This window comes from Pseudorca crassidens, chromosome 5 (assembly GCF_039906515.1).
Source record: "Pseudorca crassidens isolate mPseCra1 chromosome 5, mPseCra1.hap1, whole genome shotgun sequence".
NCBI classification, from domain to species: Eukaryota; Metazoa; Chordata; class Mammalia; order Artiodactyla; family Delphinidae; genus Pseudorca; species Pseudorca crassidens.
Genome location: NC_090300.1, coordinates 101,409,250 through 101,434,735, shown reverse-complemented (window position 1 = coordinate 101,434,735; position 25,486 = coordinate 101,409,250). Strand labels below are relative to the sequence as shown.

The 25,486-nt window shown below is 37.9% G+C and overlaps 1 protein-coding gene across 19 annotated transcripts in view; it reads right to left on the bottom strand.

Moving 5' to 3' along the window:
* Positions 1-82: 82 nt before the first annotated feature.
* ABI3BP (ABI family member 3 binding protein) overlaps positions 83-25,486 on the bottom strand; it is a 262,442-nt gene continuing 237,038 nt past the window's right edge. For all 19 annotated transcript variants that reach the window (XM_067739084.1, XM_067739065.1, XM_067739077.1 and 16 more), the window contains 5 exons: positions 5,790-5,869; positions 4,964-4,993; positions 4,180-4,341; positions 2,762-2,884; positions 83-1,362 (listed from right to left, as the gene is read on the bottom strand). In XM_067739084.1, coding sequence (XP_067595185.1) covers positions 1,247-1,362; positions 2,762-2,884; positions 4,180-4,341; positions 4,964-4,993; positions 5,790-5,869 — 511 coding nt within the window. In that variant the 3' untranslated portion in view covers positions 83-1,246. The remainder of the gene's footprint in view (positions 1,363-2,761; positions 2,885-4,179; positions 4,342-4,963; positions 4,994-5,789; positions 5,870-25,486) is intronic.

Below are 25,486 nucleotides of genomic sequence, written 5' to 3'. Positions count from 1 at the left end.
ATACAAGAGGGGTTTGGTAGATCCTAAATAACTTGTGATTTTCCTTATAGAAATGAACCATTCAGAAATGAAGAACTCGGTCTTAAAAAAACTACATCTCTTTATTGCAGAGTTTATACTTGTTTGAAAAATATAAAATGAAGTATTGATAAAACTGAAGCATGGTGAAAGGTGGTAAGCACAGAAAGGTCCTTTAAGGAGGAGGGCAACAATGCAGCATTCCCAGCTCCCTCCCCAAATGAAGGAGAAAAATACTTTTTTTTTTTAAACATAAAAACGAGTCAGATTTTCATTACAGGTTGGGTTAGACAGAATTACCAAAACAGCCTCTGATACATTCATTCCCTAGAGATCTTCTGTGTAAAAATATAGTAAATATCCTATAAAATGGCAGGGATCTCATCATGCATTATCCTTTTGTGCTTAGACGTTACAGTCAGTCTCTGTATACAGCTTGATTAGAATTATATTAAAAACAGTAGGAACACAACTGCTTAAAGGGATAGTTTGACAAATAACATTCAGACATTGTAACATGTTTATGGGTAGAGAAAGAAAAAAATATGTAATGTATTTTGAAACGCTATATATAATTCTCAATTCTATTTATAACAAATGAAATTTACTGATTCAAACAAAATCTTTTCAATAATTTGCAGATATTTGAGGAAATGTATACTGTCATGAATGGTTAACTATTTAAACGCTTCAGAAAAGATATTCAGCTGTTGCTAAAAAGTTGAAGTTTAAATAAACATGTGAATATTAGCACCTTTTTCCCCCAGATATATATGCTGAAGATAATTTGATCTAATAAGTTAAACCAAGTAGAGGTTTATGGAATTAACTCACCAGTAGGAAGAATACAGAATAATAGTATTTTTTAAAAAGTATATTAGTTTTTTGATGTTAATTTTGTTATAAAAGTATCTCAAAACATCATTACAACAATATGATAAATAATATACAAATGATCTCTTAAAATACCATGAATAGGGAGCCAGCTTCCCCAAAAATGTTATTCTGTTAATGTCAATATTTTGCTTTCTTTAAATGACTTTGTAAAACCTGATAAATATTCTTAGCAATCTTCCTAGTAAACATCTAATATTGCTATTAATTAGATTTTAAACTTTTATACATAGTAAACATAAGAGCTTTAAATGCATGTGACAAACACCATACTGTTTCCAATTATTTTTTGCCATGATGAAACAGAAGGCACTTCTGAACGTGATTGCAGCATCTACCATTTTCCAGGAATTGTGGTCCCACATTCATACCACTGGACATAATTGATTTGGGTGTGACCACCAATTTCTCCAAATTGGACAGGTTCCTGGCGAACTGCTCTGAAATAGCCTGAGAGAAAATAATTAATTTTAATAGCTGCTATGATATATTTTTGTCCTCAGTGCTCATAGGTTGAAGGGTGTCATTGAATGCCTGAAGCTTACTCTAGGTGAAGCAGAGTATTTTAGAAAAAGGATAGTAAGAGAGGCCCTGGTGTCTTTCCTGAGGTGGTAATGGCTAGCTGAACATCAGGGACACTTGAAACTCCTTGACATCTGCCTTAATCTAGGATGGGATGGTTGGTAGTATTTGACAGATAAAGCTGAAAGGGGGCAGGAGTTGGAGAGGTTTCGTGTTTTGTTTGAGTATAACTGACCAAGTTCGGTACACACTTTGACCTACGTAAAAGTGTACTTTCTGTACTTCACAGCCTAGTGGTGGTCTATGAAGTTACCTGGTTAAAGGAGTGTTGTACTAAAATGTTAGGAAACAAAAGAAGGATTGGTCTAAGATTGCTAGATTTCTCAGAAGTAAAGTTTGATGAAATCTTCCTTCAAGGACCCTACACTAAGTGATTAAAAATTTTGCTGTGAATGTAAAATGTTACAGAAATAGACACAATTTACAGTATATTGTATATCTGGTTCCTGTGAGGCAGCAGTTTCAATTTTCTGATAATGAGTTCACAGATCTTATTAAGTCACCTTTTAGTGTGGTTGGTATTTTTAGTGCCAGTGACCAAAATGTGATGCTGAAAAGACTAGTCAAATAATTTTAAGTATTTAACAAGCCCCTCTTGGTAACTCCTGAGTAACATGGATGTGTAATTTACCCTTTCTTACCCTACCTGGACAGGGATTAAATTAATTTTCAGTCTTTTCAATTCTTACTAAACAGCTTGGTGCTAATGTGTCCGTAGCAAGTTACAGTGGTTAGTCATTTCTCAGCAGAATTCTTCTATTTTAATTGTATTTATAGAATTATTTATAAGGCAAGTAACATTCTTTTTTCCTTCTACAGTAGTAGTAAAGCTTTGAATTTCTTTAAAATTTTTTAAAAAGGAATAAAAAAAAATGCCTGTGTGCTCGGTATGACAAAAACCATAAAAGTAGTGCATGAATGATTTAAGCCGGGGAAATTAAGCTTCTTTTTTTATAGCTGTTTTTAAGCTGCTCTTTTATAGCTGCTTTTGAAAATTCAGGTTTTCTTAAAGTAGAATGGATTTATATAAGATGTTCTGTAATTCCCCTCAGCTCTAAGAAACAGAGTCTTAAGGAATGGGAGGAAAGTGAAGAAACTTCTATTAAAGTCTTCATGTTAAGGTCTTATGTGGGAAGTCCTTTTTCCTAGGCAGATGGAGTAGTAGTACTACAGAATTATTTTTAAAGTGATTGATTTTCTCAGCTTGAATGTTTTTTGGGTTAATTTGTAAAAGCCTCTTACTTACGAGGAGGCTCAGAAAACATACCTTCTTTGGTGGGTAACTGGTCAGAAGAGAGTTGCTGTCCTGTGCGTCCATCTAAAAATGAGTCTACGAACTGGCAGTGATCTTCTCCATGGCCTCTCTGATCACCTATGTTATAAAATTTTCCTGAAAAAAACAAATTAAAAGGATCATGAAGTATTGCTGCCTTTGATATGAGAGGACTCTGAAATAATCAAATTGTTTCAAATAATCTGTCTTCCTTGTTCTTGTACTTCTCCCCCCTTTCTTTCCAGTTCGAGCCACCAGTGTTCCTTGATTGAACTATGGAATCGTCTCCCAGCTGGCGTCCCTGCTTTCACTCTTGCTTTTCCCTATTTTTCCTCCCCTCCTCCTTTCACAGATTAGTCATCTTTTAAAAACGCAACTCAGATAGTGTTACGCCCCTCCATCAGTCTCTCCAGCAGTCTTCTGTTATACTCAGAATAAAACCCGAGAGTCCTTACCTGGTTTCCTAGCTCCGCACGATTTCATGCTGCCTGATCTTCCCCTCACTAAGCCTCAGCCACACTAGTGGAACCGGCGAGGCATTTTCTGCTGCGGGTCTTTGCGTTTCTCTTCCCTCTACCTCTGGTTCTTTATCCCTCGGTCTTTGCGTGGTTGGTTCCTTCTCATAGTTTTCTTCTCGGCACAAGTGCTACCTTTTGAGGGGGGTGCTTTTCCTAACCATTCTAACTAAGAGTTTTCATTCAGCCATTTTTTTCCTCCATTTTCATTCCATTCAGCCATTTTCTTTCACCCTTTTTCTTTTCTTCAGAGCACTATATGAAATTCTTATTTACATGTTTGCTTTCTGTCTCTCCCCGCTAGATTGTAAGCTACAAAGAGCAGGAACGTGTCTTATTTCCTGCTTTGTCCCCAGCACCTGGAACAGTGTCGGAACAAAGCAGATAGTTCTGTCGAATGATTGAGCAAATGTCTACCTTTCTATGTTGGGCCAATCTTATTTAAAATTTTCACTGTATGAATATGAACCCACTGAGTCTGGAGCAAGGGGTTATAGCCCTTCTGGCTCAGTGTTTTAATCTTGCTCTTGTCTCTGACAGACTTAAAATCTTAAATACGTCGTACTCCTTCCATGATTATTGTTAGATACACTCTTTTTACTAGCAGTAGGCTTTTTATCCTGGGTTGGCTGTAACAAAATTGAGCTTGGATGTGACTAGTTTTTCTACATTCAGGTTCGCCATGATGGCACCGTTTCACATTGCATTTTCATTATTTACCTTCTTGTAGCATGTCTCAAATCCTAAGATTCCAATAACATCTTGCTCAAAAAGGAAACTTGTATTTACATCACACCTTCGTGTCTGGGACTGTCCATAGAAAAGGCTAAGTTACAGAATGCTGCAAAGCGTTTCCTGAAGGATAATCCTCAAAACAGAACTGATGGCCGTGCTTACCTGTGAGGGAGTCACTCAGATAAATCTTGTATCTGAGAGAGTTGCACAGCTGCACCCCTACAAACTTTTTATACCACGTCCTTTTGACATACTGTTTGCCCTTACATTCTGAGTAAGAGTCTGAATTAAAGGGTCTTTCAGTCCAGATGGCATCTCTCCCTGCTGCATAAGAAAAGCACATGGTTTGAGTTTAGTATTTGACTTTCGGTCCTGAAGAGCTGTCTTAAAAGCTTTTAAAAAAGCAGTTTGCCAGGTTCATTGTCAACCTGCTCATAGCTGGTTTTCTCCAGTGCTAAATATTGGAGCCAAAAATATAGGAGTAAACCCCCAATTAAATTTCCATCAATGATGAGGTAAATCTTGGAGCAGTATGTGTCAGAGTTGACTAGCCTCTGCAGTGCTCAATGTAGAACAGCATCCCTTTAGGAGCAAATTTAGGTTTCTTTTTTTGCAGCATATTATACAATTTAAACAGTTGCTTTAATGTGACTTGTTATTAAAAGTGGAAGTGAGGGTCCTGTATCTTGACTTAATTATTAAACAGAAAAGTTGAGCTGGTCTGTTACAAGAATGGAAAGCAGGTTTTAAAATATTCAACTTGTTCCTGAAACAACATAGGCTGTCAGTGTTACTGAATGTTTTAGGTAAGCATTCATACCTGGTTGATATTCTAAGAAGACTAAATGGACTAAAGTGAAATCATGACTAAAATTCTACCATGCCCGTTGAGTTGAATCACTGTAGGAAAGCGTGTAGCTGTGTTCTCATCCAGGTAGGTACTTACCAGAAACTGGCTCGCTCACTCTTGGGTCAGCTAAGGAGAAATAGCAAAGACAGAGTCAGAGGTTATTAGGTAAGTCCCAGTGTTCCAGTGACATAGTGAAGAAGATGGGTCCTTATAGTTGTTAAGGAATCTTGCAAAACGGTACACTCTTACTAAAGTCCAAATTTGAAAATTGTATATTTTGTTTTGGGAATTGTTCTCCAGTGGAGAAGCTCCTCTGCCACGTACTCAGCTGTATCTTTTATATGTGATTTGTGAAGTTAGTAGTCTTCATTGCTGTTCTAGATTTTACTTCCATTTTAAAATCTTCCTCTTTTAGTTTCATTAAAAAAACTATTGATGATAAAATCACCAAGATGCCATGAACTGCATTTGGTGTAAAAAATTATACACTAATGCTGTGAGTACAGATGTATCTCATTAAGGAATTGAAACTTAGGCCAAATTAGAAAATTTCACGGCTGTTCATCGTAAAAAACTCACATGAATTCCCTTTCTGGATACTGTGGCTGAGCGTCTGATATTTTGATTCTAGGCACAGATTCTAGGCATAGAGAGGAGCATTCATGCACTATTGAGTATAGACTGACTATATGCTTTTTTTCTTTTAAACTGATATGCCTAATGTTTTTCTGACATCAAGATAAATGAGGAAAAACCCAAGGGGTGTTTCCTTAAGGGTACCTTCATCAGTTTGCTTTTTCAAATGGATGGTTTTTTTTTTAAATCAAATGCTTTACCCAGTGTTTAGCTAGGTTTCAAACAAGCTGTGCAAAACATGGTGACCCTTTATATCCTTGTTAGGAATTACTGCTGATGTGATTACCTGATTCAGTACTGAATGCCACCGTGTTGCTGGGTGGGCCTTCACCAAGTGGGTTTTTGGGTTTCACCTGGAACTCATAGCTGTGTAGGGGGGAAAAGAAACAAACAGAAAACAGAAATAATGTTCTTAAGTGGTAGGAAACAAACAATTTTCTTGTCATACCGACATTCTTCCTGATTCTGTTTTGAAATCATCATGACAGTGAATGGACATATGTTCTAGAAGAAGCTTCAGGAAAGAAAAATTCCTTTAATTCTGCTGTTCAAACAGCTTGTCTAATTGTTTTCTAGAAGAAAAGGGTTAAGTTAATAAAAAAGATTGTCGTCTTTTAAAAACTCCAAATTAATAGAAATAGCTGGGCAGGTTGCTAATGGACATACAGGAAAAGAGGTACGTGGTGGACCCAGGCTAATTCCAGTAACAAGGAGCCTCAGTTTCCTTCAAATGTTTAGCTACTTCCTGGGAGCGCAGAATAAATTCCTTTTTATTCCTTATTATCCCAACCCTGGGTATAGCCATAGACTTAGGCAGTGTTCTTCATTGTGGGGTTTGAGCTACCCATGTCAGAATCACATGATAGAGCTACACTGGGGAAAGTTTGTTTAAAGTGCAGACTTCTTGTTCCAGTCTAGCTACTGAATCCCTTTTTGAGGGATTCCAGAGAGGTATTTATAATAAGTTCCTGAGGTGAATCCTGTGCCCACTGACATTTGAGAACTACTAGATAAGCTATGGGAGCAGATGTACATGAAAATATTTTGTTGCAAGAAGTTCCTGGTTATATCTCCTGGAACTTGGGTCTTCTGTGGATCATAGGAAGCCACGATATATTCTGAGTAGGGGCATGGTAGTGTCAGCTCATGAAGAGTATGGGCACAAAGACACTTTTCTCTCCTTCTATAAACTAGATTTATATGTGCCAGGCCCTTAACCCTTTATGTTAAAAAAACAAAAGACAAAATAAGCCCATATCCCTTGCAGTTATGTTTGAGTCTGTCCTTAAGAATTATGCACTAAATTACTATGCAATATTTGACAAACTTCATCCATAGAATACTCAAGCAGAGCAAACCCTTTTAAGTTCAAACAGTAAAGCTATTTGCTGTTTGTCTGAAACGAAGAGTTCCTTTCAGTAGCAGACTTAGCAGGAAAGTAATTTTGAATGTAAAACCAGCTTGAGTCAGCTGATAGAATTGACTGAGTTTCAAAATTGTGAAAGACTTTTGGGAGATAATTCCTGTTTTTAAAAAGTTTGTAATTGACTAAGAGTGCAAAACACAAAAAATACTTTAGAAAAAAGTGAAAAACAGAAGGATGACAGCTCTTAATTTGGTACAGAGGATACCAAGTGAGCAATAACAGAACTTTCTGGGGCTCAAGGAGTCAGATTTTTGACCATTGAGGTACTGCTGAAATCTATAAAGAAGACAGATTCTAGCATTACAATGTGAACATTTTTTGAGTGCCTACTATGTACCAGATACTACATAGGAAAAGTAATACACACAAACCCCAAGAGATAATTATTTTCCTATTTTTCAGTTAAGAGCAATGACGCTTTTAACCATTGTACTCTTATTGTCTTTGCTTTTCCAAACTTTGTGATATGGGGATTAAAACATGCAGCGTTTTCATTTATTTATTTTAAAAACTTTTTAACATCTTTATTGGAGTATAATTGCTTTACAATGTTGTGTTAGTTTCTGCTTTATAGCAAAGTGAATCAGCTATACGTATACATACATCCCCATATCTCCTCTGCATCTTTATTCCTGTCCTGCCCCTAAGTTCTTCAGAACCTTTTTTTTTTTTTAGATTCCATATATATGTGTTAGCATATGGTATTTGTTCTTCTTTTCCTGAGTTACTTCACTCTGTATGACAGACTAGGTCCATCCACCTCACTACAAATAACTCAATTTCGTTTCTTTTTAGGGCTCAGTAATATTCCATTGTATATATGTGCCACATCTTCTTTATCCTATGTCGATGGACACTTAGGTTGCTTCCATGTCCTGGCTATTGTAAATAGTGCTGCAGTGAATATTGTGGTACATGACTTTTTGAATTATGGTTTTCTCAGGGTATATGCCCATTAGTGGGACTGTTGGGTTGTATGGTAGTTCTGTTTTTAGTTTTTTAAGGAACCTCCATACTGTTCTCCATAGTGGCTGTATCAGTTTACATTCCCACCAACAGTGCAAGAGGGTTTCTTTTTCTCCATACTCTCTCCAGCATTTATTGCTCATAGATTTTTTTTTTTAATTAATTAATTTATTTTTGGCTGTGTTGGGTCTTCGTTTCTGTGTGAGGGCTTTCTCTAGTTGCGGCAAGCGGGGGCCACTCTTCATCGCGGTGCGCGAGCCTCTCACTGTCGTGGCCTCTCTTGTTGCAGAGCACAGGCTCCAGACGCGCAGGCTCAGTAGTTGTGGCTCATGGGCCTAGTTGCTCTGCGGCATGTGGGATCTTCCCAGACCAGGGCTTGAACCCATCTCCCCTGCATTGGCAGGCAGATTCTCAACCACTGCGCCACCAGGGAAGCACTGTTTGTAGGTTTTTTGATGATGGCCATTCTGACCAGTGTGTGGTGATACCTCATTGTAGTTTTGATTTGCATTTCCCTAGTGATGTTGAGCATCCTTTCATGTTTATTGGCAGTCTGTATATCTTCTTTGGAGAAATGTCCATTTAGGTCTTCTGCCCATTTTTGGATTGGGTTTTTTTTTTTTTGATATTGAGCTGCATGAGCTGCTTGTAAATTTTAGAGATTAATCCTTTGTCAGTTGCTTCGTTTGCAAATATTTTCTCCCATTCTGAGGGTTGTCTTTTGGTCTTGTTTATGGTTTCCTTTGCTGTGCAAAAGCTTTTAAGTTTCACTAGGTCCCATTTGTGTATTTTTGTTTTTGTTTCCATTTCTCTAGGAGGTAGGTCAAAAAGGACCTTGCTGTGATTTATGTCATAGAATTAAAACATTCAGCATTTTTAGAGTGAAAAACTGCACATGAAAGCATTTTGTAAACTAATCAACTGGTAGAAAGTGCCATTATCCTTTGCAGTAAGACTGCTGATATAAAGCCACCCATCTCACTCATTTAAATAAATTGCACATACATGGGGTGCTCTGGCATAGAATATTTTCCACAGATTAAATTCTAGCTCAGAGGCCTGATGAACTTATTAAAAAAAAAAAAATGGTGAACTGAAAGTGGAAAAAGAAATCACAGGCACCTGGACTTGGATTCAAGCAGGCAATGCATTCCACACTCCAGGCCATTGCCAAAAAGCTCTGTGCTTTGGCCAAGTCTGATTGCTGAAATTATTTCCATGTCTTTTTATTTCACAGTTATTTACACTTCAGCTATATTTGTAGAATGGCCACAAATATTGATAAGCTACTTTGGGGGATTGTTTTTGGGTTTTTTCCCCACCGTTTTATGATACTTGACAAGTTTTGAAGAAATCATTTTAAATTAATTAACTGCATGAGAACTAAAAGGCACATATTTTTGGCTCATTAAACAGAAATTATATAACAGAATATATTTTAAAAGGCAAAATCTTTCCCAAGAAGCACTTTTTGTCACAAGATTTATGACACTGTAAGTAGAAGAGAGTAATGTCTCAGAGAAAATATTGATTATACATAGGGAATAAGCATAGGATTTTAGCTGTGCAAAAATCCCATAGAGAAGAAAGTTATTTAAAATAAAAAGTTCAGAATAAATAAAACTTCAAATAAAATGTTTGGAAAATAAAGTTAAGGAAATTTTACAAATACTAGAAAAAAAGTTGAAAAATGAGAGAAAATACGGAAATGAGCAGATTTTCTCAGGGAATATAAAACTAGTAGGTTCTAGAAGAGAGAGGAGTGGAAAAGGAGGGTAGAAAATTATCTTAGAAAGTTTTTAAGTGATTTTCCAGAATTGAAAAACATGGGTTTCTAGATTTAAAAGGCCTAATATTTGCCCAGCAAGGTGAAAAAAGAAAAAAGACTAAAGCAAACAAATTGCAAAATTTCAGAGTACTGGGATAAAGACAAGATCTTAAACGTTTCTGAGAAGAAAATAGGTCCTATTCAAAGGATGCAGAATCAGAATGACGTGACATCTCAGCAGCTCTAGAAGTTAGAAAATAATGGAACAATGCTTTCAAGCGTTCATTTTATCCTACAATCTATGTTTGACTAAACAACAGTATCAGAATAAAACATTTTCAGACACGTAAGAACTCAAAAATATTATCTTCCATAACGTTTCTTCAAGATGTGTTTCTCAAGAAATCCCAGAAAGCGAGTAAACAAGGAAGACATGGGATATAGGAATTAGGGGGATTCGACATAGGAGAGAGGCAAAAGATGATGGTGAGGGCTTCCAGGAGATGTTGCCATAAACAAACACAGGTAACAGATGACTTGAGCACTTGACCATTTGGAGAAATAGTCAGTCTAGACATATGGATTTAATTAACAGAAGAAATAGCTAAAATAATTGGGAATGAGAGAGGCAGGACTAAGGTGGTAACACAGGAAGCTCCTGAGCTCTCCTCCCCTCACATACACATTGAATGCACAGCTGCACATAGATCAATTCCCTCTGAAAGAGATCCAGAAACTAGCTGAGCAACTCCTATGCATTGGGGAAATGAAAGAATACCCCCATCAAAATGGGTAGCAAAGGCTGAAACACACTTGACATAAATCCCATCCCTGACACAGCACCATATAATCAGGAGGGAATCCCCAACTCCCAACTTCTTCCTGAGGAGCAAAGGGTTTGTAACCCACATCTGCATCCCAGCTTTTAAGATTCTTACCTCAGGGATGGGTCCCCTAAACACCCAGCTCTGAAAGCCAACTGGGCTTGTGCTTATGAGACCCATAAGGATATAGCAAATCCACTTCTTCACAAGTGCATGAGCATTCACTATGGCAGAGCAAAAGGGCACAATCACCTATCTCAATATTTCTCTGAAAGGTGTGTGTTTATCTGCCAGTGTTTAAAGCTGCAACCTGAGGGTCAGGATTTTAATTTAGCAAGCTCTGGGGGCTATGATCCTCCCTGGAGACCAGGGAAGCCATTGGATGCTCTCCCACCTTCTCTCTCCAGCCTGCTCAAAGTTGCTAGTATCTGTCTGGAAGGAGGTTGTAAACATGTCTGTGCCCTAGTTTTTACAGCTTCCATCCAAAGGGATGAGTCCTTGGATCACCTGGCTCTGATAGCCAATGGGTTACTTAGCCATTCATGAGTCCCACAGGACTGTGGCAAAGAAGCAGTTTTTAACTAGCTGCCCCCCAGGGCTCAGCACAGAGGAAGCAGGCAAAAATGCCCATCTTCCTATCTTTCCCTGAGGGGTTTATATGCATCTTTTAAAAGCTGACACCTGAGGGTGAAGCTTTTAGTTTTAGCACATGTTTAGGGGTTGGCTGTGATCCTCCCCAGTGACAGGGAGGTTGGGATACACCTTCCCTGTCCTCTTCCCTCAGCCTGCTACAACAATAAAACCAAGCCACTAGTATTTCCCTGGAAGGGGCTTGTACAAATGGCTGACACCCCAGCTTTTGCAGCTGCTGCCCAAGGAATAGGTCTCCATAATGCCTGTCTCTGAGAGCCAGTGGGCTTGTGTTCACAAATTCCACAGGATTAGCAAACAAAAAGTTTTTAATAGATGTAGGAGCACACTTCCCTACCCTACCACCCTGCCCTAACTATATCCTGGGCCCAGCAGGCAAAAACAGCCATCTCCTAGTGTTTCCCTTGAGAAATGGAATATTTCCTGCCATATCAGTAAACAAAGGATGTCACAGTCATCAGCAATTGCAGCCCTCCAATGTGAGCCCTGAGGGAACTCAGGAAGGAAAGAATACCTGCCATCTACCAGCCATCAGACTGCAGCCACTCCCTACAGTGAGCCCTGAGGAAACTCAGGATGTAAAAACACTGGCCCCAGATAGCTGAGGTGCATATGAAAGGAATGATTTCAGTAAGCCTAGACTCTTGCATCTTCCCATACAAAGAAAAGCTCTAAATTCCTTAACTTGGGATATCTGGTTTTCTTTAACAGTAATCTTTTGATGTTCTGACTACCTGCTCTTTGTTGCAAAACTATCCTGGTTCCCCCCCTCGCCTCTGCAGAGCAGTTCTCCCAGGGTTCCTTGAGATGCTGCCTCCCAGGCTTGAAGTCCTAAAAACGCCCACCAAATAAAATATAACGCTCAACTTTTAGGTTGTGAATATTTTTTAAGTCAACGCCCTGGAAACGGCTTAACTACATAATTTCCCACCTGCTGCCTAGGGCCCAGCTTATAATCAGCCTGCATGTAAATGCTGACTGTGTTCCTCCCCTTTGGGACACTCATGAGTTTTGGCATACCCCCAACTACCAGGAGCCACTAAGAACAAAGAAAGTTGTTTGGACAATCTTAGAGGTTTGAGAAACAACTATGAGCTCAGGTTGGGCTGATTCAAGAGGTTCATTTCCTACCTGAGACCATTCTATTGAGACTGGGAGAGGCGGCTGTTTTATCTAATGTGCAGAAACCAAACAGAGAATCAAGGAAAATGAAGAAACAAGAATATGTTCCAAACAAAAGAACAAGAAAAATCTCCAGAAACAGATCTTAATGAAATGGATAAGTGATTTACCCGATAAAGAGTTCAAAATAAGTCATTAAGATGCTTACCAAGGTCAGGAGAACAATGCGTAAACAAAGTACAAAGGGATAGAAAATATAAAAAAGTGCCAAACCAGAAAACACAGAGTTAAGAATATAATAATTGACCTGAAAACTTCATTAGAGGAGTTCAACAGCAGACTAGATGAGTGGAAGAAATGGTCAGTGGATGCAAAGATGGGGCAGTGAAATTCATCCAATCAGAGGAGCAATGAAAAAGCTTAAGAGATGTATGGGACACCATCAAGTGGAGCAAGATATACATTATATGAGTCCCAGAATGAGGAGAGGGAAAGAAAGGGGGCAGAAAGCTTATTCAAAGAAATAACGGCTGAAAACTTTCCTAACCAGGGTAAAGAAACAGACATCCAGATACAGGAAGGCCAGAGAGTTCCAAATGGAATCCAAAGAGGTCCACACCATGAGACCCACATTAATTTTAAGAGATCCACATTAATGATAATAAAATTGTCAAAAGTTAAAGACAAGGAAAGAATCTTAAAAGCAGCAGGGGAAAAACAACTTGTTATGTACAAGGGAGCTCCCATAGCAATATCAGCAGATTTTTCAGCAGAAACTTTCAGGCCAGAAGGGACCAGCAGATATATTCAAAGTGCTGAAACTAAAAAAAAAAGAAAAAATTCTCAGCAAAGTTGCTCTTCAGAATTGAAGGCGAGATAAAGTTTCCCAGACAAACAAAAGCTGAAAGAGTTCATCACCAACCACTACATCAGCCTTACAAGAAATGTTAAAGAGAGTTCTTCAAACAGAAACAAAAGGATGCTAATTAGTAACAGGAAAACAAGAAAGTATAAAACTCAATGGTAAAAGTAAATAACAGTTACATTCGGAATACTCTAATGTTGAAATTGTCATGGGTAAATCACTTCTAACTCTAATATGAGAGTTAAAAGACAAAAATATTACAATAACTAACTATAATAATTTGTTAATGGGTATACAGTGTAAAAATGTAAATTGTGGGGCTTCCCTGGTGGCACAGTGGTTGAGAGTCTGCCTGCTGATGCAGGGGACACGGGTTCGTGCCCCGGTCCAGGAGGATCCCACATGCCGTGGAGCGGCTGGGCCCGTGAGCCATGGCTGCTGAGCCTGCGTGTCCGGAGCCTGTGCTCCGCAACAGGAGAGGCCACAACAGTGAGAGGCCCACATACTGCAAAAAAAAAAAAAAAAAAAAAAAAAAAAAGTAAATTGTGGCATAAAAACAAAACGTGGAGAGAAGAGTGTAAAAAAGTAGAGCTTTTGTGTGTTTGAAGTTGTCATCAACTTAAAATAGACATATGACGTTTTATGTAAACCTCATGGTAACTACAAAGTAATAACCAATGATCGATATACACACACAAAAAAGAGAACGGAATCACAGCATAACACTACAGAAATTCATCAAATCACAAAGGAAGAGAGGAACAAAGGAATTATAAAACAACCAGAAAATAATGAAAAAAATAGCAATAGTAAGTCCATATCTATCAGTAATTATTTTAAATGTAAATGGACCAAACTCTAATTAAAAGACATAGAGTGGCTGAATGGATTAAAAAACCAAGACCCACCTAATTCTCCTAAAAGAGACTGACTTCAGCTTTAAGGACACACATAGACTGAAAGAGAAGGGATGGAAAAGATATTCCATGCAAATGGAAACCAAAAGACAGCAGGGATACCTATATTTATAAAAGACAAAATAGACTTTAAGCCAAAGATTGTGATAGAACACAAAGAAGGTCATTATATAATGATAAAGGGGTCAGTTCATCAAGAGGATATAACATCTGTAAACATGTACACAACATAGGAGGACCTTAGTATATAAAGCAAATATTAACAGATCTGCGGAAGAAATAGCACTACAGTAATAGCAGGGAACTTCAATGCCATGCTTTCAACAATGTATATATAGAACACCCATACAGAAAATTAATAAGGAGACACTGGACTTAATGTTAAAGCAGATGGACCTAAAGGACATATAAAGAACATTCCATCCAACAGCAACAGAATACCCTTTCTTCTGAAGAGCACATGAAACTTTCTTCAGGATAAGTCATCTGTTAGGCTGCAAAACAAGCCTTAATAAATTTAAGAAAATGGAAATCATATAAAGTGTATTTTCTAACCACAATGGTAAGAAAATAGAAATCAGTTAAAAGAAGAAATTGGAAATTTCACAAATATGTGGAGATTAAACAACAAACATGCTACTGAACAACGAATGGGTCAAAGAAAAAAAATCAAGAGTAATCAAAATATATCTTGAGGCAAAGGAAAATGAAAAGACAACATACCAAAATTTTGGAATGCCTCAAAAGCAATTCCAAGAGGGAAATTTATAGAAATAAATGCCTACATTAAGAAAAAAGAAAGATATCAAATAATCAACCTAATTTTACACCTCAAGGAATAAGAAAAAGAAGAAAAAACTAAGCCCAAAGTTAGTAGAAGGAAGGAAATAACAAAGATCAGAGCAGAAGTAAAAGAAATAGGGACCAAAAAACAATATAAAAGATCAACAAAACTAAGAGCTGGTTTTTCATAAAGATAAATAAAACTGACAAACCTTTAGCTACAGTAACTAAGAAAAAGAACTCAAATAAAATTAGAAAATCAGAAATAAAAGGAGACATTACAACTGGTGCTACAGAAATACAAGGGATCATAAGAGACTACTATGAACAATTATACACCAACAGATTGGATAACCTAGAAAAATGTATAAATTCTTAGAAACATACAACCTACCAAGACTAAATCATGAAGAAATAGATAATTTGAATAGACTAATTACTAGGAAGGAGATTGAGTCAGTAATCAAAAACTTCCCAACAAACAAAAGCACAGGACCAGATGGGTTTACCAGTGAATTCTAGCAAACATTTAAAGAAGAATTAACACCAATCCTTCTCAAAGTCTTCCTATAAATTGAAGGGGAGGGGGGAACTCCCAAACTCATTTTCTGAGGCCAGCATTACGCTGATACCAAAGCAGACAAAGACACTACAAGAAAAGAAAATTATAATCCAATATTCCTGATGAAACATAGATTCAAAAATCCTCAACAAAATATTAGCAAACTGAGTTCAACAATACATTAGAAGGATCATAAACCATGATCAAGTGGGATTCATTCCAAGAATGCAAAGATGGTTCAACAGCCACAAATCAATCAATGTGATATACCATATTAACAAAATGAGGAATAAAAATCTATATAACCTATATGAACTCAATAGATTCAGAAAAAGCATTTGACAAAATTCAGCATTCTTTCTTGATAAAAACTCAACAAACTTGGTACAGAGGAAATGTACCTCAACATAATAAAGGCTTATATGACAAGCCCATTGAGCTAACATCATACTCAATGATGAAATGCTGGAAGCTTTTCCTCTAAGATCAGGAACAAGACAAGAATGCGCACTCTCACCACTTTTATTCAACATAGCACTGGGAGCTATTAGTCAAGAGAAGGAAATTAAAAGATGCCCAGATTGGAAAGGAAGAAGTAAAACTTCTATTTGCAGATGATGACATGACATTATATGTAGAAAACCCTAAAAGCTCCACCAAAAAGCTGCTAGAACTAATACATTTGGTAAAGTTGCAGGATGCAATATTAATATATAGAAATCTGTTGGTTTTCTATATACCGAAAACAAACTATCAGAAAGAGAAATTAAGCAAACAATTTACATTTACAATAGCCTCAAAAATAATAAAATACTTAGGAATAATTTTAAGGAGATGAAAGATCTGTACACTAAAACCTTTAAGACACTGATGAAAGAAATTGAAGAAACAACAAATAAAATGAAAGATATTCCACATTCATGGATTGAAAGGATTAATATTGTTAAACTGTCAGTACTACCCCAAGTGATCTATAGTTTCAATGCAATCCATATCAAAATTCCAATGGCATTTTTCACAGAAATAGAAAAAAACATTTCTAAGACTCATGGAATCACAAAAGACCCTAAGTAGGCAAAGCTGGAGGCCTCACATGTCCTGATTTCAAACTATATTACAAAGCAATAATAATCAAAACAGTATGGTATGGACATAAAAAAAGACACATAGATCAATGGAACAGAATAGAGAGCCCATACATAAACCTACATGTATATGGTCAATTAATTTATGACAAAGGAGCCAAGGATTCACAATGGGGAAAGGTTAGTCCCTTGAATAAATGGTGTTGGGAAAACTGGATAGCCACATGCAAAAGAATGAAGCTGGACTCCTATTGTATGCCATGCCTAAAAATCAACTCAAAATGGTTCAAAGACTTGAACACGAAACCTGAAATCATAAAACTCCTCAAAGAAAAAATAGGTGATAAGCTCCTTGATATCAGTCTTGGCAATAATTTTTGGATCTGACTCCAAAAGCAAAGGCAACAAAAGCAAAAATAAATAAGTGGGACTACATCAAACTGAAAATCTTCTGCACAGCAAAAGGAAACATCAACAAAATGAAAAGGCAACCTATAGAATGGGAGAAAATATTTGCAAATCATATATCTGATAAGTGGTTAATATCCAAAATATATAAAGAACTCACAGAACTCAATGGCAAAAAAGCAAATAACCCAATTAAGAAATGGGCAAAGGACCTGAAAAGACACTTTTCAAAAGAAGACATACAAATAGCCAATAGGTACATGAAAGAATGCTCAACATCATTAATCATCAGAGAAATGGAAATCAAAACCCCAATGAGATATTACCTCACACCTGTTAGGATGTCTATTATCTAAAAGACAAGAGATAGCAAATGCTGGTGAGGATGTGGAGTAAAGGGAACCCTTGTGCACTGCTGGTAGGAATGTAAGCTGGCACAGTCACTCTGGGGAACAATATGGAGGTTCCTCAAGAAATTAAAAATAGAACTACCATATGACCCAGTAATCCCACCTCTGGGTGTATATCCAAGGAAATGAAATCATTATCTTGAAACGATATCTGTACTCCTATGTTCATAGCAGCATTATTCACTCTAGGCAAGGTATGGAAACAACTTAAGTGTCCATTGACAGAAGAATCGATACAGAAATTATGATGTGTGTACACACACACACACACACACACACACACACACACACACACACACATACATACAGTTGACCCTTGAACAATATGGGGGGTTACAGGTGCCAATCCCCCAAGCAGGTGAAAATCTGAGTATTGCTATCTCTGCCTCAAAAATGGAGGAATTGATAAATGACTCACCCAAGGGCAAGAAGCTGAAATAGTTTGGATAGAATCAGGACTCAAACCCTAATTCTTTTGATTCTGCATATTATGATCTCTAATCAAACACAAACTTTAGTCAAAGATCTGTAAAATGAAAATACAGGTACTGTATTTATTGAAAAAAATCCACATGTAAGTGGACCCATGCAGTTCAAACCTATGTTGTTCAAGGGTCAGCTGTATGTATGTATGTGTATACACACACACACAACGGAGTGTTATTCAGCCTTAAAAATGAAGTAAATCCTGTCATTTGCGATAACATGAATGAAACTGGAGGGCATTATGCTAAGTGAAATAAGCCAGGCAGAGAAAGACAGAGTTCATGGTATCACTTATATGTGGATCCTTAAAAAAAAACGTCAAACTCATAGAAACGGAGAGAGTAGAAAAGTGACTGCAAGGGCTGGGGTAAATAGACGTTGGTAAAAGGGTACCAACTTCAGTTGTAAGATGAATAGGATCTGAGGAGCTAATGAATAACATGGTGACTATAGTTGAAACACTGTACTGTATAACTGAAATTTGCCAAGAGATTATAATTTAAATGTTCTCACCAATTAAAAAATAGTAAATATATGATGTAATAGATATATTAATTAATTCAGGGGGAATCCTTTCATAATGTATATCAAGTCACGTTGTATGCTTTAAGTATCTTATAATTTTTTCATCAATTATACCTTAATAAAGCTGAAGAAAAGAACAAAATTATTGAAAATTGTTGCTTCTGGCAAATAGAATTTAGGAATAGGAACGAACTGCTTTGTAGTATTTGAGCTTTAAAACCATGTACATGTTCTTCTGATAAAAATGAAAATTAAATTTAAAAAGCTATTTCTAAGACCTACTTCATCAAAATGAATATCTAAGTGGAGTACAGTCCAGGTGACAGCTGCAGTCAAGCCTTTGGGCCTTGTAGAGGACAAGCCAAATGAATAGCACCCCTGGCAGAAGCCATGCCTGGTTTTGCCCAGATAGGTATGGATCCAAACAAAAACAATTTTCCCGGCTGCCCTATCAGAAAGCAGCATGGCTCTGTGGTTAAGGCCATGGGTTTTGGAGCCAGAAAGAGTTGGGTTCACAGCTGCACTAATGTGTAACTTTAAGGTAAGTAACTTAACCTCTCTGAGCCTCAATTTCCTCAAGTATAAAGATGAGGATAATAATGGTATTTGAGAGGATACTATCAATTATAGTAATTGTAACCTCATAAGGGTATCAAAGTATCTGTGAGTTTCTTATGAGGATTAAATGAGATGATACATGTAAAAGCAAGGTACCAGGCACATAGTAAGTCATAAATATTCTCTAGTATCATATCTCTAAAGAATGTTTTTAAAGGTGCTTCTATTCTTGGGGAATTTGACACACACTGCCATAGAACTCTCAAGGTAGAACTGTTCTATGTCCACATACTTGCTTTTGTGTTTGTAAAGGTTATAAGAAGGGCATCTGTGGTTCACGGGCAAAACTGACAGAGATAGGGAAGCTCCGACCTGTGGGATCTAGCCTGAGGTAAACCTCCAGGTCTGGTTAGGGCAGACACTTCTCCCCGCCTCCCCTTCCTTTGCTCCTCTCTATAACGATTTTCCTCTATTTTTACCCATAACATACAGCTGAAGTATAGTTTTCATTAGTTGATAAACAAAAGCTCATAAACCTCAGGCAACCACTTTTTATATAGAAAGTGCCGCCCCCCCCTCCCCGTAGCTCTTTGTTGGTTTGAATTGTTTTGTTAGCTGATTGGCCCCTAGTGTCATCTTGAAATATTTGGGCCCCATTCAGGTTGGGTTTCAGTCAGAGGGAAAGAAAGGGAAGAGGGGAAAAAGAAAAAAAAAAAAAAAAAAAGAGTAAGGAGCAGTGGAATAGGGAAATCAAATCAGTCAGTTCTCCAAGGACACTGCAGGGTTATGGAAAGCATTTCTGGATACCTGCCATGTGCAGGCATTGTGCTGGCCTGGGAATACAGATGAGAAGCAAAGGGCAGAGCTTCGGAGATACTTCGAGGACAAAATAAGCCTAAATCGGACAGAAGGGAGAGGAGCCGGGCATCAGCAGGCATCAGGGATCATTAATTAGCTGCCCAGTAGGTCCTTAGGGACATTTCTTTTCTCTCCCATTTCTGTGGGGGGACACACAAATTCCAGATCTGGGCTGCACTCTAATTCTGTAGTGTTGCTATGAGTATCTCGCACCCCCCTCCCTAGGAGGAGGAGCTCAAAGTGAAAAGGAATAAAAAGCAGCCGCATAGCACAGGGAGATCAGCTCGATGCTATGACCACCTAGAGGGGTGGGATACGGAGGGTGGGAGGGAGACGCAAGAGGGAGGGGTTATGGGGACATATGTATACATAGAGCTGATTCACTTTGTTATACAGCAGAAGCTAACACAACAATGTAAAGCAATTATACTCCAATCAAGATGTTAAAAAAAGAGAATATGGCAATATGAAAAGAAGAATTGCTCTTTTTAGAGACTAGTGGAGTTCCGTGCTCTTAGCTGTTCTTCTGCCTGATGAAAAGTTGCAAACCTGAGCAATCAACTCAATTTCTTCCTTCTTTAATGAGGAAGCAATTATTCTTCTGCTGCTCAGACCTACAGTAAAACTAAATAAAATGCCCAATGCTCTGGCAGCTTATTTTATTCCTTTCTACAAAGCCGAGGAGAAGAGATATTGTAAGTTAATACAGACTGCAGAGACCAGAATTTCACAAAAACCATATGAATAAGGGCATAATGGCCATTCCACATACCTGGTTTGTTCAATCAGATTTACAGTATACAAGAAGTTGCTGCCTCTATTCCAGTTTATTTTTAGTGCCAAGGTTTTATTAAGTCAAACAACATAAACCAACGGTCCCAAACTATCTTTGCTGTCAGCTACAGGAAACTTTGGTAGGTTTTAGTCTCAGAGGAAGAATTGTTCTCCAGAATCCTCCCAAACCACAGACGACAGTTGAAGTACTTGAGCAGGTTAAGTAAACTTGATTTATCTTAATTCTCAGACAGAGTGCCTTTTCCATAGGAAATCGCTAGACCACATGTATGTCTAGCACACAAAGTGGATTCTTCAGTTTTTTAGCCAAGCAAGGAGACACATGGTCTCAAATAATTTGTCTGACAACAAATCACAGACCACAGACATCGATTCAAAGCAAAAATGCTTTATCAGGACAATTCTACTTGCTGTAAGATGGACCTAGGTTTTGGTTTTATTTTCAGTTCCAGTTTTCCCACTGATTCTGTGCATGGCTTCAGATAGCATAAGATTACATCATTTTAGAGCTGGGAGAGATTTCAAGATCAATTAGTCCACACTTTGTGTCCTTTTAAGCAGTGGTGCAACACAATTTTTTAAGCCATATACTTTATCATTTCTTCCATTCACGGAACTAAATATAATCATAGTGGTCTTTGCAAACAAAGTAGTTGGCTCCGGACAGGAGAGGCTCTTCTTAATATTTTTCTTTTAGTTCAACAAAAGCCACACAATGAGGTTTCATGGGGAAAAAAAATAAGTGGAAAATAAATATTGGAGAGTGGCCTAGATGGGTACTGATTCAGTGGACACTAACATCTCTACATTTTCTTTGTATTTTAGGGGCGGGGGTGAGAGAGGGATCCTCCAAAGAATGTGATAGAGTTGTGCCACAGCCTCTTGCCTCTGTTAACAGATCTCCTGCTTCACCTGACTAAAACAGCTCTGGCTGCCCAAACAGCCCCTCTTCCCTGCGTACATCTGTCACCCCAGCTGCAAGAAGCCATCAGCAAGACCGGGCCTGTCCCTGCTGTGCCGCCCTGGGAGCTGCACCCAGGCTCCTCAGGGCAGCCAAGCGGCTCCGTTTTCTAGAGACAGAAGCATCTCACGCCAGGTGTGCAGCTGAACTCTCCCAGCAGCAAGACACCTGCTGGATGGTCCCATACTGTGGGTTATTTTTTGAGCTTCTGCAGAGTAAATAAAACTTGGTTAAGTTGTTAAAAATGGGCAGGGAGACGGTAGCAACATTGACTGTCTTTTTGATTCTAGAATAGTGTGTGAACACTTAGAATTTTTATTCCCAAAAGCCCTGTAGATCTATTTTCTCTGCCTTGATTCTCCTGGATGTTCTAACACCAAGCTCTACTCCACCTATGTCACTGTGTAACGATTAGCCAGTAATTATCACCTGTTTTTAGAGCTCCTGTTTTTAAGTCAGGACAAATGATGGAAAATGCTACTAAAATAAATTCTTTATATGTGTCTCCTAGAATTAGAAAAAAGCTAGATATTCTTTCAGAAGTTATTATCTTCCAGCTTTTCAAACAGGGAATTCCAGAACCTCATGGGGGAATTTTAACAGCTATAATTCAAAGTTTGCTTATTTAGGGAGTTTACTATGTATTTGGACTCAAAATTTTCCTCAAGTAATGAAATGTGACTGAAGTCATTCTTTATAGCTAATAAAAACCACCTGCTAACTGCATCCTGTACATACTTCCTCTTTATTTTACAGGGAGTCTTTTATTAACATTAATCTTGGATCATGGTTGGGGTAGAGAAGATACAATAGAAAGGAACGTTGCCTTAACAACGTAAGACAGTATGAAAAAAGCTTGCATCAAAAGAGCCAACAAACCTACATTGGGGAACTCGTAGTTTTATTATACTTGCTGTAGCCTTGATGTCAGTAGTAACTTTGAAGACTACTTATATTTCACCTAAGCTGTGCACGTGGATTTCACGTGGAATACTATTGTTCTTTCTTTTCTTGCCGGCCTGCTTCATGCCATCCTATCCCTTACTGTCAAGTTCTTGTCTCGAGTATTCCACGAGGCCTTCTCTCCTCTTCTAAATTGCAGAACCTGGGTGTAAGTCCTACATCGGCATGTTCTTTTATTCTGTGTTATGATGTTTCATGGGTGTTAGTTTTGTTTCCTCAGGTAACTTTAGGCTCAGAAATCTCAAAGTAAATGAAATGATTTGACTTCACTTTATTCTTCCTTGGTTATTTGACTAATAGGGGTTTCAACACATAATTTTAATATTTCAGCTCAAAACATTTCTGCCCATTTGACAGATTAATCTCCATCATACCTCTGAGAGTGCAGAATATATTTACAAGCTCAGTGGGGGCTGGGATCTACTGAACTACTAGACCACCCAAAGTTTCCCATGGCATAGACTAAATAATTTTCATTAGAAAATTTACATCCATGTGTGTTACATTTGTCCCCAGTGTGAGAATGTTCTTTGCTTCAAACTACTGATATACAACTTTTAAATCATGACCCATTAGGGACTATCAATATAAAATCCTGGTCAAATCACATTTATGAACATTAACAGTCTTTATATCTGAATGGATTTCATTTTATTGTACCGAACTAAAAATAACATTAAATAAGCCACATACAGACATGCATAGTGGCCCCAACTTTATGCCAAGTTGTAAAACTTGGCATGGAGTTCTCATTACAGGGATTCCTAATCTTAGTTTAGTACTGCTTTTTCCAAAGACAAATCCAGAACGGGCTTCCTTTGGGTTTTGCTCGTCTTGGGATAAGGATAGGTTGCAGGAGTCCTCCTTAGAAGGTACACTGATGACAGACAGCAGAGACAAGCAAGACACATAGGAGGAGGGTGGGATAAAGAGGACAAGGCTGTAGCTGAGTCTGAAACAATTACAACCAGAAGCTAGATGTGAACCCCATGACCTGATCGGTCCTGTGATTCCAGAATGAAATCCAGCTCAGCCCAAAGGCACGTTTCTCTTATGTACCTATTTGACCAACTAGGTCAGATGCCAGAATGGTACTCATGAAAGAAATTAACAAAAAGTTCTTTTAGTTAGATTTGTTCTACCAGCTGCTATTCATTATAAGTAGCTCTAGTATCAAAAGTGATTATTCCAACTAAATGAAAGTCAGAATGAAAATGAAAATGAAAGTCAGAGCAAGGCACTCCCCAGTTACCATCCTTTAGGATCTCCCCATCACTTGACCATGTTTCTTGATCTGGCGCAGAAGGCCCTCCCTAACTTGGCTTCTGCTTCTCTTGGCTTCTACGGCTTCTGGCCACTTTTCGCCCCTCACACTGGTGAGGGCTTTTCGCTATTAGTATAGCGAATACTAATAGTATAGTATAAAATATAATAATATTTTATAATAGTATAAAATAATAATGTTAAAGCAGCCCATTATTATCATTCAAAATGGTTATCACTTTTCACCCCTCACACTGGTGAAAACAGCCCGTTATTCACCACACACAACCGTGCCATTTCGGGCCACTGCTCTGACATGTGCTATCCTCCCTGACATTCCTTTCTCTTAACAGTCACTTAGCTGGCTCCAGTCTACTCCTCCTTCAAGCCTCAGCCTAGGGGTCACCTCCCCCAGGAAGTTTTTCCTAATTTCCCCACACTTTGCGACGTGCCGCCCATTCTGGGCTTCTGTCGCCCCTGGTGCAGACTTCTACCAGAACTCTCACCACTTTGTGTAGAATAATCGGTCATTAGCGACCTACTCCACTAGCCTCGAGCTCCTCAAGGGCAGGTACCATGCTTACTCCTGCTTGTAGGCACAACACCAAGCACAGGGCTGAGCACATTGTTGGCACTCAGTAAATGTTAGCTGAATGCAGACCCCAACCTTTTACCAACAAATCAGGTTTAAAAGGTCACTGGCATTATTCTACCTCTGATTATGAGCTAATAGGTGCACTGTGAAATCCGAGAACAGCCTGATTCAGAAAAGGAATACAATGAACATTTAGAAATTGGATGCCCTTCAATGTACTTTCTGCATACTACACAGCTCACTTTTTCTTAAGTGGAATAAAAAGCAAGAAACTGCAGAGAAAAGCCAAGTTTTGTAAGCCCAAATCCACCTATTAAAAAGTCCAAATTAAATGACCTTTTCTCTTTTACTCTTTCCTTAAAATAAATTATAGGCTCTCTCCCTGTTAATCTTGCTAAGGAAACAGAACCAAGATCATCAAATGGGCTTTTACTGAAATATATGCTTATTTTGGCTAACTTAATACCTTCAAGAAAATTAGCAGTTGCAAAATTCTCCATATTACAACTCAGAGAACTTAAAAGAAGAAAACATACACTGCTGGAAAAGTGTCGTTTTTGCTGTATAGGACTACAGTTTGTATACAGCAAACCATCTATAATGAATTAGATACTTCCTTTTCTCCTGAAAAGATTAGAAAAGTCTCCCTGCTGTCAGAGCCCAAAGAGGCTCTTCTGGGTGTCACAATCAATACCCAATTCAATTCAGTCACATGACAATGAAAGATACAAGAAATAAAACATGAAAAAAAAAATCTCTGATGCTGAAGTTCCAGTCTTCACCTCCACTGATCTTTTTCAACACTGAGGAACTTTATCAAGTTATGAAATACTCAATCTGGAAAAACTCCTGATTGTGTGAAAATTGATCTATGTTGCTTGGGATACTATAACTTAAGATGTCAGGGGTGTTTTTGTTTTATTTTATACTGAAAGTATAGACAGTTTATCAGACAATGTTTTGGAGCTTGAAGGAAGAAATCAATTTTTCACAGAGAGTGAAATTTAGTCCAGAAATGAATTTAGCACATTGGCTTTATCATGGAAATGCTTGGCTGTATCCATTTGAGAATCTCCTTGAGCAATACATTTGATAATTTAGCCACGTAAAACAAAACAAAAACAAAAAACCCCTTCCCTACTACATTTCTAGAAATGCCTAAGGCCCTTATTTTTCTTGAAATAATAAAATG